Source organism: Salmo salar, chromosome ssa09 (assembly GCF_905237065.1).
Source record: "Salmo salar chromosome ssa09, Ssal_v3.1, whole genome shotgun sequence".
Classification (NCBI taxonomy): domain Eukaryota; kingdom Metazoa; phylum Chordata; class Actinopteri; order Salmoniformes; family Salmonidae; genus Salmo; species Salmo salar.
Genome location: NC_059450.1, coordinates 119031486 through 119050123, shown reverse-complemented (window position 1 = coordinate 119050123; position 18638 = coordinate 119031486). Strand labels below are relative to the sequence as shown.

The window sequence follows — 18638 nt, the reverse complement described above, 5'->3', positions numbered from 1 at the left end:
AATGTAACAAAGAAGTTAGCTTTTGTTGCTGATCATAATCTATGACTCTGAACTGGCTGTAGAGGTCTAAAAGTCAAAAGAGGTTAGAGGTCGCAGAGGTCTTTGGACACCTCAATCTCCACTACATCTGGAGGTTTTTGGACACCTCAGTCTCGACTACTGTTTTTGAAGGTCAGAGGTCAAGCTTGGGTTAACACAAACACTTTTTGTCTTTTGGCTCTGGCAGGAGGTTGAGAGCTTGTTGACCAACTGGGCAGGTCCAGACCTGAGTGGCTTTGGGGAGCTGGTGTTGGAGGGCGCCTTCAGGGTTCAACGGGTCAAGAAGGAGAGGGCATTCTTCCTCTTCGACAAGATGCTGCTTATCGCTAAAAAGAGGCTGGAGCATTTCATCTACAGCACCCACATATTTGTGAGTGACGTGCGGACACCGGAATGAATTGATCAGATTGTGTTTCTGTAAATGCTAGGAGCATGTATCATTAGAGATGACACCTACACCAATCAAAAAAGACGAATGTTTTCGTTTTTGTTGCTTGATTCTCTACTGACACCCTTATTTCCCCTCCACTCTCTTTCCTCTCGTCTTTCACTCTCCCCTTTCCCTCATCTCTCTACCCTTCTCTCCCGTCAGTGCTGTAATCTTCTTCTGGTAGAAACCATGAAGGACCCCCTGTGTTTTAAGGTGTCCGATCAGACCATCCCCAAACTGCAGCACATTGTACAGGTACGAGTAAACCACAATCAAATTACAAGTGAACCACTATCAAAGAACAGGACATTGTATTGTGTTAGACCAGTGTATTTATACTACCCTCCTACCCATGTTACAGACCAAAAACCAGGAGGAGAAACGCCTTTGGCTGCACTACCTCAAGAGACTGATAGTGGAGAACCATCTTGCCTCTCTACCCCAGAAGGTAAGGCTTATTGTACATTACTGTAAATGTTGCCGATATGAATGGCAATACTTTTCAGCCAATATTACACTTAAGGTTGTGGCTAAACTGAAACAGAGAATATTGTAATCACTCTGTTAGGATGTGCTGCCACCTTGTGGCTGGTTCTAGTTACCGCAAACACTGTCACAAGTTGAACAATCCTTGAAATACCTGTATGTATTTTTCAGGCAAGGCAGGTACTCGGTGACAACTTCTGTCAATGTGAGTTTCATGTCATTTCAAACCATCATACATTCATACACCTACACTTTTCACTTTCAATTTCACACCAATTGTGCACAGTTTACAATCATGCACAACTCAGTAACTCGCAATTTCTTTTTCACAGCTCCTCAGTTTGATCAGGATCATTTAAAAAAGTCATCTCCAAGATGCGATGAATACCATCGAGGGAGACGCCAATCAGGTCAGGACAAGCCATAGTATCTCATTTGAATCAGGTCAGCACACACACAGGTCAGCTCATTTCAATCAGGTCAGGACAAGCCATTCTTACCTGTAATGCACCTAGTATCTCATTTGTATGTGAACGACTTTTTTGTTTTAGTTCAAAACACTTTTATTTCTGTTGGATATCTTTACTGGTTTTAAGCACATTTTTTACCCCAAAGTTGGATGAGAGGGATGGCTTCTTCTTTGTCATAAATCTAACAAATAACAAAGCCATTTTGCCATATGCCTGTCTGGTCTGTGTTTGCTGAGTTAAATTAATTCTCTCTGTGTGTGTGTGTGTGTGTGTGTGTGTGTGTGTGTGTGTGTGTGTGTGTGTGTGTGTGTGTGTGTGTGTGTGTGTGTGTGTGTGTGTGTGTATGTGTATGTCCAGAGCCCCCAGAGTTCATCTACACCCCAGAGAAGGCCAAGAAGAGCCTTCCCCTGCTGCTGGAGGGGAACCTGTCCTATCGCCGCGGCAGGAGGCAGTCTGGTGAGACTTCATGTCTATAGACCAGAACCTGTGTCCACAAAGCGTCTCAGAGTAGCAGTGCTGATCTAGGATCAGTTTAGCATTTTAGATCAGAATGAATAAGATTATATGGACAGATCCTAGATCAGCATTCCTACTCTGAGACACTTTGTGGATATAGGCCCAGGGCCCACATACATGAAGAGTCTCGAAGCAGAAATGCTTATCAAGGATCAGTTTTGCCTTTTAGATCATATTTGAATATAGATTATATGGACAAGGAGGACCTGATCCTAGATCAGCATTCCTACTCTAAGACACTTTATGAACAAGGGCCCAGAGAGGAATCACCCACTGCACAGGACTTGGACTAAACATACAGAGCTTGAAAATATGAATTCATAAATGTAATAATTGGAAATGACTCATTCTTGAATGCTTATGGCTGTTTCTTTCCAGCTCCAACTAAAGACTTCGAAACAGCATATCATGGTGAGAATTTTCTTAAAGGATTTTTGTTTATCTTGTTTCCTTGTTGTGCTTCAGTCTGTCAGGGCTGAAAGATTTGGTATGTTTTTAATGGAAAGTAAAAACACCCTTGTTTGTTTCCCCCCAACCATTCCTATCTTCTCATGGAATCCAGTCTCTTCAAAGGTAAGCTTGATTCAGACTGGTTTTGCCCCTATCCACCCACACAACTGTCATACACATCAGATGATATCTCATTTGCAAGAATGACTTGACAATAATTACTATGAGCAACGCCTTGTTGACATTGGAAATGCTATTGAGTAGTACACCTTCCCTTCCTGACATTCTCCATCTCAGTGTTGATGTTCATGTCCATCTCCACAGGCTGGCAGCGAGGGGGAGCTGTGTCCTGGGGCAGATAGCCTGGGATCCTCAGGCAGCACCAACACCCTGGCCTCCTCTGTGATGGAGGTGGAGGCTGAGGCAGAGCGGCCGGACCCCTGCCCGGGCCTGGAAGAAGAGGACCTACCCCCCCTGAGCCCCCCGCCCACCCTCTCCATCACCGAGGAGATCATGCAGTTCATTAACCAGAGCCGCGTGCGAGAGGGCATGGCCGAACTCAAGCCTGACATAGTATGGGTGGGCTATACTGTCTTTCACAATTCACACACTATTAAACAGCTGCCATGGATTTAAAGCAACCTGTGTCACTTGTCTAGTCACTAGACGTTAGTGTCTAGTTTTATGAGCTATCAATTTCATATCTATAGACCAGGATCTGGTCTATGCTGCATTACTTCCCCATGTACGTATAATAGGAGCTGCGGGGATGACTAGCTTTTTTGTGTCTGTTTCTGTCTCGCCACAGGATTCACCCCTGGATGAGTCTCTGGAGGACCAAACAACTGAGCCAGATCCATGTCCAGTTGCTCAGCAAGGAAATGGCCTGCTGCTTGCTTCCCCTACGGAGGATACTTACGAGTCGCAAGACCCCCATCCCAATAGTGCAGAGGAGATGACAGTGCAACTGGAGGGGAGCAGAACCAAAATGGAAGACCAAACTCTTCCACCGTGTCTGTCCAGGGAATCCTCAGAGGAAGGTGGTTGTGAAGAGGGAGAGTCAACACCTTTGCCAGCTGATGTTATAGAGGAGATGCCTCAGGAGGAGAGCACATCAGCCAAAGAAACCGGGACAGTTGGGGAAAGAAATGCATCAGAGGTGGAGGACGAGCAAACGTTCGAAACCCCGACGCCGCTCTCTCCTGTAAACCTCTCAGGCGAAAGGGAGAGGGAGAAGGAACTCTGCTCTGACCTCCCCAACGAGGACAAGCCCTCAGAAGCTCCTCTCTCCGTCCCAGAGCACACTGTACAGAGCCCTCTGGCGCCCAAGAAAGAGACCCAGCTCACCAGGTCCGACAGGCAGATCATCGAGAAGATCCGGAGCTACTACGAGGCGGCTGAGGCAGAGGCAGGAGACGCAGGAGAAGGTGACAGCAGACCCACCCCCAGGAGAAACAGCTTCTCCCTCATCATCCCCACCGGCCTGGTCAAAGACTCCGTGTCCCGCTTTGCTGTCTTTGGCCACCAGGACAGCCTGTGTGACTCGGAGAGCGGGCGCTCCGATGGGGGTGCAGAACCTGAGTCAGAGCTGCCCTCCCCACTTCCGTCAGTGCCTGACCAGGGAGAGGGAGCCCTCAGCCCAGAGTGTTCCTCTACTTCTGCTGCTGGTTCCCAGGAAGATCACAGCCAGGCACCAGGTCAGGGTGAGCCTGCTGTGGAGGAATGTAGCAGGTTTGAGCCAGTTAGTGAGCTCCTGCCCTGCACAGAGCTGATGAAGGATTGGAAAGAGAAGGAGAAAGTAGGAGCCGCTGTTAGAACAGAGAGGGAAATCATACCAAACCTGTCAACAGACATCACCGAAGGGCCCTCATTCAGCGACGAAGCAGCCAAAGTGATCACAAAAGACCAGCAGGTAATCAACGGCCACGGACCAAGTCCAAGTGATCCGGACGCAGAACCTAAAGAGGCCCAGAAAGACTCCACTGTCCTTCCACTTACAGGCCTTCATGACAGTAAGACCGCCCCAGTGTCCCAGGCTGGGTGGGGTAGAATCAGAGACAGGAGCTCCCTCACTGGGAACCTAGAGGGCCTACCCTGCCAGATCAAGGTGGGCTGCTGGTCCCACCACTGTAAGATGGTGTCCTCCAGCCGGACCTTGTACGAGAGAGCAGCGGTCGCAGACGTGGCGGGGATAGGCCTGTTCGAGGCCAGCCCCGGTGATCCATGTCTGGTGGAGAACTCAGAGAGGATCCTCAGTAAAGTTCAAATGCTGGCTCGAATGTACAGCGCCAAGGCCAGCATCATGAAGGTGCCACTTCACCACAAGAGGGTGTGTGTGGGTCATGCACCGTGGACCGTCACCACCAGGCACAGTGTCCCTTCTCAGGCCCAGCCGCCACAGCAGCATCAGGAGGAGAAGATTACAGTAAAAAGAGCTCAGAGCCATTCCACTGGTCAGTACCTTTAACATCCTGTATAAATGGCTATGATTTGATTAGATAGTGTAGTAGTGAGGATATCTAAAGACTTGTTGGTGTCTTATTGTTGAATTTTCTCTGAGTTGTTTTAGTAAGCACTGCTAAATAATGGAAGAACACATATAAACTGTGATTTACCATGTTTGATAGGGAAAGTAAAGCCTTCATATGGTTGGTCAGGAAACACAACAAATAAAACATGAAATGCAAAGCCTCCATATTGTTTATCAGTGAATGACAGTGTTTAGGCTGATTTTTTTATTTTTTTTTTTTTTTTAAATTTTACAGGTTGCCAGGAGATGACTTCAGTTTCCTCAGAAGCCCAGCTCTTTGGCCACATCCTTGTCAGCGAACAGCTGTCCCCCACCTACCGCCAGCAGGAGCACAACTGCGCCCTGACCGGACCCAGGGACAGTGTTTCCAACCTGGGATCCACAGCCATTGTCTCTCCCCCCTCCTCCCCTCTGACCACCCCACCAAAAACCACTCAGGTTGGGCCTGAGGAGGTAGTGACAACTGCTCTGGAGGGGAAGCTTATGGAGAACCAGTCTGAGGAAGTAATCTCAGGAGCTGAGATGCGGAGGCCTCACCCCAAGAGGGCCTCCCCAGTCCAGGAAGGCCCCATCCAAGGGGTAGGGGTGGAGGTTCCAGCTGATGGTTATCCAGGGACCCCAGAGAGGTCTGTGAATCTCAGCAGGACTTGGGCAGAGCAGAAAGGACATAATCTGTACTCCATTAGGGAAGATTCTGCTCTGGGGGCAGCAGCAGCCTCTTTAGCAGACCCATGTGGGAACAAAGACAGGTCTCCAGGGGTTGGAGCTGCAGAGAAGCTGCTGAAGACCATTCAACAGCAGGCTCCAACTGAACCAGAGACAAGCCAGGTGGTGAAGCCAGACGAAGCCAGTTTAAACCCCAAGATAATGTCGCCTTATGTGGCCAGTGGGGCTGAGAGGGGGAGCTCACTCCAGATGGCCCCTGGTCAACAAAGCAAAGCTGAATCCACCAAAGCCAAGTCACAAGATGTCACTCTAGATGATCGGGATGTTTCACCTGCAGCACCAAAGATTTCCACTCACATCTCCGACACATCTCCCACACAACAGAGGTCCATCTCTGGGATAACTGAGGGGTCAAACCCCTTAGTGTGGCGTGCCACTCAGTCAGCCATGACTGAACCCATGCAAGCAACATATACATCTGGTCAGAGAGTCAAGGAGAGTCAAGTCCCAGAGGATTCCAAAGGAAAAGAGGGGGACATGGTTCCCCGTCCGTGGTCATCGCTCCAAAGCCTGAAGCCTACACCTCCGCAAGGGGTGCAGTCCTCTGACTGTCTGCCTAAGTTCACCAGCCAAAGACCACCCAACCTGCACCTACCCACTACCAAGGGCAGAAGGAGCCTTCCTATGAATTGGAACGGATCAAACAACGGCACACTCCCCAGCCAAAGGTACAGTATTTAATAGGACTTAATACAGTAGTAACACAATTTCACCGGTCCATAGCTTCATTCTTCCACTAAGAGTTATTGTAGATAATAGGCAGAATCTACTACATACCATGGCAAAATGTAAAACTGGAGAAAGATTAAAGGAATGTGCCTCTGACCGGAAGTGTGCAAATACTGTTTCCTGTTTCTCCACTAAGAGTTCTGAAAGAAATTCTATGAATCAGATAAAACAGTGTTATTCACAGAGTAGATGGAAAGAAAGCATTTTACAGTGTCTTCGTAAAGTATTCATACCTCTTGACTTATTCCACATTTAGTTGTGTTACAGCCTGAATTCGCAATTGATTACATTCTTTTTTTCCCCTCACCCATCTACACACGGTACCCCATAATCACAAAGTGAATACGTTTTTAGAAAGTTTAGCAAATTTATGAAAAATGAAATACAGAAATATCTAATTTACATAAGTATTCATACCTCTGAGTCAATACATGTTAGAATCACCTTTGGCAGCAATTACAGCTGTGAGTCTTTCTGGGGTAAGTCTCTAAGACCTTTGCACAACTGGATTGTAGAATACTTGCTAATTCATCTTTTTAAAATTCTTCAAGCTCTGTCAAGTTGATTGTTGATCATTGCTAGACAGCCATTTTCAAGTCTTGCCATTGATTTTCAAGCTGATTTAAGTCAAAACTGTAAATAGGCCACTCAGAAGCATTCAATGTTGTCTTGGTAAGCAACACCAGTGTTTTAGGTTATTGTCCTGCTGAAAGGTGAATTTGTCTCAGTGTCTTTCGGAAATCAGACTGAATTAGGTTTTCCTCTAGGGTTTTGCTTGTGCTTAGCTCTATTCCGTTTTTTTTTTATTAAAAAAAACTCCCTAGTGCTTGCCGATGACAAGTCTACCCATAACATGATGCAGCCACCATGCTTGAAAATATGAATACTGGTACTCAGTGATGTGTTGTGTTGGATTTGCCCCAAACATAACGCTTTATATTCAGGACATAAAGTTAATTTCTTACCCACATTTTTTGCAGTATGACTTTAGTGCCTTATTGCAAACATGATGCATGTTTTGAAATACTTTTTATTCTGTACAGGCTTCACTCTGTCATTTAGGTTAGTATTGTGGAGTAACTACAATGTTCTCCTATCACAGCCATTAAACTAAACTGTAAAATCACCAAATCCCTGAGCAGTTTCTTTCCTCTCCGGCAACTGAGTTAGGAAGGATGCCTGTATCTTTGTAGTGACTGGGTGTATTGATACACCATTCAAAGTGTAATTAATAACTTAACCATGCTCAAAGGGATAGTCAATGTATGCTTTTTCTTATTTTTATCCATCTACCAATAGGTGCTCTTTGCGAAGCATTGGAAAACCTCCCTAGTCTTTGTGGTTGAATCTGTGTTTGAAATTCACTGCTCGATTTATGGACCTTACAGATCATTGAAATAATGTTAAACACTATTATTGCACACTATTAGTCCATGCAACTTATGTGACTTGTTAAGCACATTTTTACTCCTGAACTTATACTTTCTGAAGGCACTGTAGATGCAAAGTATGTGAGAAGGCCCCTGACATGGAAATCACTGTGTTTTGTCATGAATGTCCATCGCTTTAGAGGTTGTATTGAGTGGGAAAATGTTCAAGAGTTCCTATTTGGTTGTATAACAAAAATAAATAGTTTTATTTTATTTAGTGTACATCGCAGCTAAGAGCCAAATTGCATATACAAATGTACAAACGTACTATCAAAGTAGCTTATTTTCACAAGACTGAGTAATCGCTGCCTGCACTCCTCTCCTCTCAATTCTGCTTCTCCTCAAGCCAGGTTTTGTGGCAGTGGCATTAATCAGTCCCCCCAGGGTTTCACAGGGATTTTTAGTGGTAATATGCATGGCAATATGCAATGATTTAGTTGAATTTGTAGCGAAAATGCACTGACGAGGAAAAAGGTTTGTTAACGTGTGGCTTGATTGAAACATGTTCTGTGGTGAATGTGCAATGATTGGTTGAAATTCCTAGCCCTTTTTTTGTACTGCGTTGATTGGTCAGTTCTATGCAATAACATTGTGATGATTTGGCTTTTCTATGCTGAAATAGTGCAGTGATTGGTCAAATTTGCAACCCCTCACATATTGTGTGTGAAATTGTTGATTTTGCATAACAAATTGCCATCACATAATCCTGGAGGGACTGATTAATCAAGTCTATTCATTTCCTCTTCTCTATGCTTTCCTTTGGTTATAGACTACCACCTTCTCCACTGAGGTCCAGAGAGCCAGGCCAGGATCCATCGCTCCCATCCATCCATGCCTCAGGGTTATCCCCCGTCAGACGGCCTTCCTCCCAGCCCTCACTGGAGAGATCAGCCACCATGCTTCCAGGCATTGGTCAGCCCATGGATGCCAAGCCCCCCTCTGCCTTCAGCCCCAGTCTCCACCAGCAATCTCCCTCCCCCATCAGGGGACTCCCCTGCTCCTCTCCCACCCCTTCTGCCTTGACCAAGTCCCTGGCTGCCTCCTGCATCAGCCAGTCCATCAGCCAGAGTCTGGCCAAGAAGAACGCTCGCTTCCAGGACCAGGCCACCCCTCCCCCAGACAGTCCAGCCCCTCTGGCTCCCGCTCCCACTGCATTCCCACTCAGGATGAGGTCTCCCTCCCCCAAACTCACCTCTGGCCCCAGCGGCCCCCCTCTGAGTCCTGGCTATGCCCATGCTTCCTACTCCAGAGATGGGAGCCAACCACCTAAGTGTCCCCCTTCCCCTCTCCGGTCTACTTCACTCCGCTCCAGCCCATGCGCATCCCCAGCCCCAGCCCTGTCCCCCCCACCGTACCGCAGCCAGCGCTCAGTCTCCCCAGCCCCCCCAGTCAGCCTGCATCACACTGCCTCTTCCTCTGCCTCTCCCCGGCCCAGGCCTGCTGCCCTATACCAGCCACGTCATATTGGTTTGAATGGAAACAGCAACAACAATAATAACAATAACACCACTAACGGAGGATGGGTCGCGAATCACCGGAAGCCACCGTTAGCGAGTGCCAATAGTATACCCCATCCCCATGATCCTCTTTGGAGTGGTTCTACTCACACTCTCAACAGGGTGGCAAGGCCCTTCTCTGCCTCGGAGCCCAGCTCACGAGTGCAGTCCCCGTCCCCCTCTCCCTCCCCATCTCCATTCAGCAGGATCTGCTCCCCTCCCCCAGTCCAGAATCATACAGGCCCCCTGATGAACAAGCCCCCCAACCCTAGAAGCACCCGGGCAGGAGGGGCTTACCCCTTCAATCACCTGGGCCTCTCCCTGGAGCTCCCCAGGGCCTCCTCAGCCTGCTCCTCAGGCATAACCTCCCCTCCGCCCATTGGGGTTCCTGCCAATATCTGGGGAGTCGCCGCTCCTCAGCCGCGGAATGCCAAATTGGCATTTCCTTTCTCCTCCATATCCTCACCAACATGGATAGATGTTTTTCCCCCCTCCATTCAGAGAAGCTCCAGCACCACCTCTCCTCCCCCATCTGGTTTCTCCCCATGCTCTCCAACCCATTCTCAGAACCTACGGAGGACCAAGGGAAGCAGCCTGCCCTTCCTTAGCCTGGCTGACCGACCACCCAGTCCAGTCAGGAATGGGAGGGGGTCTTGGGGAGAGAGCGGAGGGCGCAGGTCTGTGGATGCGGAGCAGGAGTCTGGGTTGATAAGCCCCCGAGGGGGATCCTGCTCCTATAGCAGCTCCTACAGTGGCTCCCCATCCTGCCTCAGCCCTGGGGCCTTGTCCCCTGTCAGACTGGCCCCTGGGAAGAGCACCCACGGCGAGCAACACTTCACCAGCATTGCCTGGCCCGACGTGCGAGAACTCCTGACCAAGTATGACAGTGGGGACAGCCCTGACCAGAGTGCTCCGACCTCCCCTGTCTGGCCTCAGGATGAGTGGGGTGACCCAGACCTTGGGGAGGACAGTTGCCGGAGCCGCCTGATCTGTGCCTATGTGCCTCGGGCCTCCCCAGCCCCAGACATGGGCGCACCCATCCAGTACCCTCACAGGAGTGAGCCAAAGCCAGAGGACACCTCCTCAATGCAGGCAGCCAAAAGGACTCTAAAGACTAGCTATGCTACCACTGTGAACCTGCAGATTGCTGGCAGTGGACGTATCACTTCTTTCAGCAACACCCAGGTGAGCCTGAACCAGACCTTAGCCCCCGTGGTAGACAGCCAGGGCAGACGGAGGGTCAGCATCAATGCCTGCAACCTTACCCTTCCCATTCCCCAGAACTGCAAGAGGCTGTGAGGGGCTGCGACTGGGGGACTCCTCCAAGGTGCCTTATGCCTCAGTGAAAGTCTAAATAGGCACTTTACCCTGAAACAGTGGTGTTCATAGGGATCCTATGAGATATAACTCCAGGTAATATGGTAATGAATTACATTAGACTTATTGGACAGTAGACTGAATCACCTGTTCTTCCAGATGACAATCTGACAATGTCAGGGATTCTGCAACCAAGTCCACATATCACCGTCCGGCCACCTATATCACTGTCCAACAGGACACCGACTGAACCCAGTGTCGTTTTTCTTAGTCTTTTTGTTGTTTGTTCTTTCAAAATAAATTCTGTTTATTCTGTTAAACAAAAAAAAAACGATGTCTTGTTTATCAAACTCCTGTGTTTGTGCTTGTGGCTGGCATGGTAAAAATTGTCAATTTTTTGTAATTTATGAACTAGTCTTATTTTGTCTGCATTTCTGGCACTTAATTTTATGTCTTTATTTTGCACAATGTCCTCAGCTGTGTGTGTAGTTAAGACGTGTCTGTGAAGGTAGCTTTTATTTCAGACCAAATCATGATGTTGATGTTTTTATGTGTTCTAACCTATGTAGTTTTATCAGTGGTTCATGTTGAAAGAATACATGATTTATTTGGTTACACAAGAGCAGAAAATAAGGGAAAATAAGAGCAACAAATTTCAGGGAAAACAAAGTGCAAGAAAATGAATAGTGACTCAACCAACATGCATTTTTATTGCTACACAACACAGTGTCTTCAGGCTACATTGGCCCGTTTTGATAGCATAGGCCTAACTACTTTTTTAAGTACAGTATTTAAATATCAGATTTGAAATTATGTGAACTCCTGTGGTCAAAAGACTCAAAGAACAACCACTGTGTCTATTACTGATGTGCATTTCAGTTATTTGTACTCCAATAATAATAATAATAAAAATATTAAAGACCCTTTAATGTTGTCTGTCTCCTTTTAGAAATCCTTCAATTATACATTATGATATCGATTAGTCAATATCCTGGAAAACATAGCTATTGTTGTGGAAATGCACCACTAAGGACTCAAATTCAAAGTAAATGACGAAATCTTTATTATCACGGCCCGGAGAGGTTCACAAACTCAATACAAGCCCGATGAAAACTCTGAGAAGGGGGTTCCCTTTCAGTCCTTATATACTGCTACACATACAAGTTATATAACCATGATTTACATTATTCATCATGAACGTTGATTCCTGCATGTGACTGATTGATACCTGACGAGGCTTCTTCTCTCAAAGCTGAGACCTTGTATCGCGTATTTAGTCACAGATATTTATTTTATTTATTATTTCACTTTTATTTAACCAGGTAGGCCAGTTGAGAACAAGTTCTCATTTACAACTGCGACCTGGCCATGATAAAGCAAAGCAGTGCGACAAAAACAACACAGAGTTACACATGGGACAAACAATTGTACAGTCAATAACACAATAGAAAAATCTGTATACAGTGTGTGCAAATGAAGTAAGGAGGTAAGGCAATAAATAGGCCAATAGTGGCGAAGTAATTACAATTTAGCAATTTACGCTGGAGTGATATATGCAGATGAGGATGTGCAGGTAGAAATACTGGTGTGCAAAAGAGCAGAAAAACAAAAACAAATATGGGGATGAGGTAGGTAGTTGGTTGGATGGGCTATTTACAGCTGCAGCAATTAGTAACCTGCTCTGACAGCTGACGCTTAAAGTTAGTGAGGGAGATATAAGTCTCCAACTTCAGTGATTTTTGCAATTCGTTACAATCATTGGCAGCAGAGAACTGGAAGGAAAGGTGACCAAAGGAGGTGTTGGTTTTGGGGATGACCAGTGAAATATACCTGCTGGAGCGCGTGCTACAGGTGGGCGTTGCTATTGTGACCAGTGAGCTGAGATAAGGCGGAGCTTTACCTAGCAAAGACTTATAGATGACCTGGAGCCAGTGGGTTTGGTGACGAATATGTAGCGAAGACCAGCCAACGAGAGCATACAGGTCGCAGTGGTGGGTAGTATATGGGGCTTCGGTGACAAAATGGATGACACTGTGATAGACTGTATCCAATTTGCTGAGTAGAGTGTTGGAGGCTATTTTGTAAATGATATCGCCGAAGTCAAGGATCGGTAGGATAGTCCGTTTTACGAGGGTATGTTTGGCAGAATGAGTGAAGGATGCTTTGTTGCAGAATAGGAAGCCGATTCTAGATTTAACTTTGGATTGGAGATGCTTAATGTGAGTCTGGAAGGAGAGCTTACAGTCTAGCCAGACACCAAGGTATTTATAGTTGTCCACATATTCTAAGTCAAAACCATCCAGAGTAGTGATGCTAGTCGGGCGGGTGGGTGCGGGCAGCGATCGGTTGAAGAGCATGCATTTCGTTTTACTAGCATTTAAGAGCAGTTGGAAGCCACGGAAGGAGTGTTGTATGGTGTTGAAGCTCGTTTGGAGGTTTGTTAAAACAGTGTCCAAAGAAGGGCCAGATGTATACAGAATGGTGTCGTCTGTGTAGAGGTGGATCAAATAATCACCCGCAGCAAGAGCGACATCATTGATATATACAGAGAAAAGAGTCGGCCCAACAATTGAACCCTGTGGCACCCCCATAGAGACTGCCAGTGGTCTGGACAACAGGCCCTCCGATTTGACACACTGAACTCTATCTGAGAAGTAGTTGGTGAACCAGGCGAGGCAGTCATTAGAGAAACCAAGGCTGTTGAGTCTGCCGATAAGAATACGGTGATTGACAGAGTCGAAAGACTTGGCCTGGTCGATGAATACGGCTGCACAGTACTGTCTTTTATCGATGACGGTTATGATATCGTTTAGGACCTTGAGCGTGGCTGAGGTCCAACAGTGACCAGCTCGGAAACCAGATTGCATAGCGGAGAAGGTATGGTGGGATTCGAAATGGTCGGTGATCTGTTTGTTCACTTGGCTTTCGAAGACTTTGGAGAGGCAGGGCAGGATGGATATAGGTCATATATAATCAAGATGGCACCGATAGATAGGGCAGCCGTGCTTCTAGCTCCTAAGCAACTTTGCAGTATTTTGTTTAAATGTGTTATTTCTTATATTATTAGTCTAGAAAATCTTTTGTGTTGTTACATACAACCGGAAAGAACTTTTGGATATCAGAGCGATGGTAACTTACCAGCATTACCAGCATTACGACCAGGAATACGACATTCTCAAATTGGATCCTTTGTTCGTACCCCCCAGGACAATTGAACTGATCCAAAACACTGCTGGTGGAGAAGAGGTAGACCTACTCAGGAGGCATGCACACCACCTACCGCTTCCAAGTATATTACTCGCTAATGTTCTGTCTCTGGGTAATAAAGTTGACGAGCTCAGGGTGAGGATCTCCTTCCAGAGACACATCAGGGATTGTAACATACTCTGTTTCACGGAAACATGTCTCTCTCGGGATATACTGTCTGAGTATGTACAGCCAGTTGGGTTCTCAGTTCATCGCGCAGAATGGAATAAAGATTTCTCCGGGAAGAAGAAGGGCGGGGGTGTATGTTTCATGATTAGCTACTCATAGTGTGATTGTGATAACATACAGAAACTCATGTCCTTTTGTAAACCCAACCTAGAATACCTCACAATCAAATGCTGACCGTATTACCTCCCAAGAGAATTCTCTTCCGTTATAGTCACAACCGTGTATATTCCCCCTCAAGCCGATACTACGACAGCCCTCAAAGAACTACAATGGACTCTATGCAAACTGAAAACCACATATCCTGAAGCAGCATTTATTGTTGCCGAGGATTTTAACTAGCTAAGCTAATCTGAGGAAAACGCTACCGAAGTTCTACCAACACATTGACTGTAGCACTTGCTCTGAGAAAACATTGGACCACTGCTACTCAGCTTTTCGAAATGCTTACAAGGCCCTCCCCCGCCCTCGCCTTCGGCAAATCTGATCATAACTCAATTTTTCTCCTCCCTTCCTATAGGCAGAAACTCAAACAGGAAGTACCTGTGCTACGGACCATTCAATGCTGGTCTGACCAATCGGAGTCCATGCTTCAAGATTGTTTTGATCACGCGGACTGGGATATGTTCCAGGTAACCTCTGAGAATAATATAGGTGAATACATGGATACGGTGACTGAGTTTATCAAGAAGTGTATAGGAGATGTTGTACCCACTGTGACTATTAAAACCTACCCAAACCAGAAACCGTGGCTAGATAGCAGCAATCACGCAAAACTGAAAGCGCGAACCCCCGCATTTAACCATGGCAAGGTGACAGGGAATATGGCAAAATATAAACAATGTAGCTATTCCCTCCATAAAAGCAATCAAAAAGGGAAAACCTCAGTACAGAGACAAAGTGGAGTCGCAATTCAATGGCTCAGACACGAGACGTATGTGGCAGGGTCTACAGACAATCACGGACTACAAAGGGAAAACCAGCCACATCGCGGACACTGACCTCTTTCTTCCGGATAAGCTAAACACCTTTTTCGCCCTCTTTGTTGATAACACAGTGCCACCAACATGGCCAGCTACCACAGACTGTGGGCTCTCCTTCTCCGTGGTTGATGTGAGTAAGACATTTAAGCGTGTTAACCCTCGCAAGGCTGCTGGCCCAGACGGCATCCCTAGCCATGTCCTCAGAGCATGCACATACCAGCTGGCTGGAGTGTTTAGAGACATATTCAATCTCTCCCTATCCCAGTCTGCTGTCCCCACATGCTTCAATATGTCCACCATTGTTCCTGTCTCCAAGAAAGCAAAGGTAACTGAACTAAATGACTATCGCCCCGTAGCACTCACTTCTGTCATCATAAAGTGCTTTGAGAGACCAGTCAAGGATCATATGACCTCTACCTTACCTGACACCCTAGACCCACTTCAATTTGCTTACCACCCCAATAGATCCACAGACGATGCTGTCGCCATCGCACTGCACAATGCCGTATTCCATCTGGACAAGAGGAATACCTATGTAAGAATGCTGTTCATTGACTATAGCACAGCATTCAACACCATAGTACCCTCCAAGATCATCATTAAGCTCGGGGCCCTGGGTCTGAACCCTGCCCTGTGCAACTGGGTCCTGGACTTCCTGACAGGCCACCCCCAAGTGGTGAAGGTAGGAAACAACACCTCCACTTCGCTGATCTTCAACGTGCATGCTCAGCCCCCTGGTCTACTCCCTGTTCACCCATGACTACGTGGCCACGCACGCCTCCAATTCAATCATCAAGTTTTCAGACAACACAACAGTAGTAGGCCAACAATAGTAGGCCAACAATGACGAGACAGCCTACAGGGAGGAGGTGAGGGCCCTGGGAGTGTGGTGCTTCAGGAAACTGCAGAGAGAGCACCCCCCTATCCACATCGATGGGACCGCAGTGGAGAAAGTGGAAAGTTTCATGTTCCTCGGTGCACACATCACTGACAAACTGAAATGGTCCACTCACACAGACAGTGTGGTGAACAAGGTGCAACAGCGCCTCTTCAACCTCAGGAGGCTGAAGAAATTTGGCTTGGCACCTAAAACCCTCACAAAAGGTTTACAGATGCACAATTGAGAGCATCCTGTCGGGCTGTATCACCGCCTGGTACGGCAACTGCACCACCCGTAACTGCAGGGGTCTCCAGAGGGTAGTGCGGTCTGCCCAACCCATCACCGTGGACAAACTACCTGCCCTCCAGGACACCTACAGCACCCGATGTCACAGGAAGGCCAAAAAAATATCATCAAGGACAAACAACCACCCGAGCCACTGCCTGTTCACCCCGCTATCATCCAGAAAGCGAGGTCAGTACAGGTGCATCAAAGCTTGGAACAAGAGTCCATCAGACTGTTAAATAGCACCTTAGAGGATGCTGCCCTATATATATAGACTTGAAATCACTGGCCACTTTAAAAATGGAACACTTGTCACTTTAATAATGTTTACATATTTTGCATTACTCACCTCATATGTATATACTGTATTCTATTCTATTCTACTGTATTTAGTCTATGCCGCTCCGACATTGCTCGTCCAAATATGTATATATTCTCAAATTTAGATTTGTGTCTATTGTGTGTATTGTTGTGAAATTGTTAGATATTACTTGTTAGATATTACTGCACTGTTGGAGCTAGAAACACAAGCATTTCGCTAAACCCGCAATAACATCTGCTAAACATGTGTATGTGATCAATACGCCGGCAGACTATGTATTTTTGTAAATAACAGCTGATGCACGATATCTAAGGAAGTCTCGAGCTATTGCTCACCAAAGGTAGAGTATCTCATGATAAGCTGTAGACCACACTATCTACCTTGAGAGTTTTCATCTGTATTTTTCGTAGCTGTTTACATACCACCACAGTCAGAGGCTGGCACTAAGACAGCATTGAATGAGCTCTATTCCGCCATAAGCAAACAAGAAAACGCTCACCCAGAAGCGGCACTCCTCATAGCCAGGGACTTTAATGCAGGGAAACTTAAATCTGTTTGACCAAATTTCTATCAGCATGTTAAATGTGTAACCAGAGTAAACAAAATTCTGGACCACCTTTACTCCACACACAGAGACGTATACAAAAGCTCTCCCTCGCCCTCCATTTGGCATATCTGACCATAATTCTATCCTGATTCCTGCTTACAAGCAAAAATTTAAGCAGGAAGCACCAGTGACTAGATCAATAAAAAGGTGGTCAGATGAAGCAGATGCTAAGCTACAGGACTGTTTTGCTAGCACAGACTGGAATATGTTCTGGGATTCTTCCGTTCAACACCATAGTGCCCTCAAAGCTCATCAATAAGCTAAGGACCCTGGGACTAAACACCTCCCTCTGCAACTGGATCCTGGACTTCCTAACAGGCCACCCCCAGGTGGTAAGGGTAGGTAACAACACATCCGCCATGCCGATCCTCAACACAGGGGCCACTCAGGGGTACGTGCTCAGTCCCCTCCTGTACTCCCTATTCACTCATAACTGCATGGCCAGGCACAACTCCAACACCATCATTAAGTTTACCGATGACACAACAGTGGTAGGCCTGATCACCGACAACGACGAGACATCCTATAGGGAGGATGTTAGAGACCTGGCTATGTGGTACCAGGACAATAACCTCTCCCTCAATGTGATCAAGACAAAGCAGATGATTGTGGACTACAGGAAAAAAAGGGTCGAGCACGCTCCCGTTCTCGACGGGGCTGTAGTGGAACAGGTTGAGAGCTTCAAGTTCCTTGGTGTCCACATCACCAACAAACTAACATGGTCCAAGCACACCAAGACAGTTGTGAAGAGGGCACAACAAAACATATTCCCTCCAAGGGGACTGAAAAGATTTGGCATGGGTTCTCAGATCCTGAAAAGGTTCTACAGCTGCACCATCGAGAGCATCCTAACTGGTTGCATCACTGCCTGGTATGACAACTGCTCGGCCTCCGACCGCAAGACACTTCAGAGGGTAGTGTAAATGGCCCAGTACATCACTGGGGCCAAGCTTCCTACCATCCAGGACCTCTATACCAGGCGGAGTCATAGGAAGGCCCTAAGACTCCAGCCACACTAGTCATAGACTGTTCTCTCTGCTACCACACGGCAAGTGGTACTGGAGTGCCAAGTCTAGGTCCAAGAGGCTTCTAAACAGCTGCTTCTATCCCCAAGCCATAAGACTCCTGAACACCTAATCAAATGGATACCCAGACTATTTGCATTGCCCCCCCCCCCCTCTTTTACACCTCTGCTACTCTTTGTTGTTATCATCTATGCATAGTCACTTGAATAACTCTACCTTCATGTACATATTACCTCAACTATGCTGCTCATTAATTACTTGTTACTTTTATTTCTTATTCTTATCCAGTTTTTTATTTTTTACTGCATTGTTGTTAGGGGCTCGTAAGTAAGCATTTCACTGTCAGGTCTACACCTGTTGTATTTGGTGCATGTGACTAATAAAATGTGTTTTGATTTGAATACAATTTGATTTGATTTGTTTATAACATTATTATAGGCGTACTTGCTTGCGAGTGATAGTGTGGATTCCTCCTCAATCAGTCA

At 46.6% G+C, this 18638-nt stretch overlaps 1 protein-coding gene across 5 annotated transcripts in view; it reads left to right on the top strand.

Annotated features, from left to right (window-relative positions):
* Positions 1–11545, top strand: part of LOC106612677 (uncharacterized) — a 53687-nt gene extending 42142 nt beyond the window's left edge. For 4 of the 5 annotated variants that reach the window (XM_014214081.2, XM_014214083.2, XM_045724406.1 and 1 more), the window contains 12 exons: positions 227–409; positions 632–724; positions 831–917; positions 1127–1160; positions 1288–1365; positions 1783–1881; positions 2320–2352; positions 2504–2514; positions 2716–2970; positions 3200–4844; positions 5157–6315; positions 8576–11545. In XM_014214081.2, coding sequence (XP_014069556.1) covers positions 227–409; positions 632–724; positions 831–917; positions 1127–1160; positions 1288–1365; positions 1783–1881; positions 2320–2352; positions 2504–2514; positions 2716–2970; positions 3200–4844; positions 5157–6315; positions 8576–10601 — 5703 coding nt within the window. In that variant the 3' untranslated portion in view covers positions 10602–11545. The remainder of the gene's footprint in view (positions 1–226; positions 410–631; positions 725–830; positions 918–1126; positions 1161–1287; positions 1366–1782; positions 1882–2319; positions 2353–2503; positions 2515–2715; positions 2971–3199; positions 4845–5156; positions 6316–8575) is intronic. The other variant, XM_014214082.2, reaches the window with a different exon arrangement.
* Positions 11546–18638: the final 7093 nt, after the last annotated feature.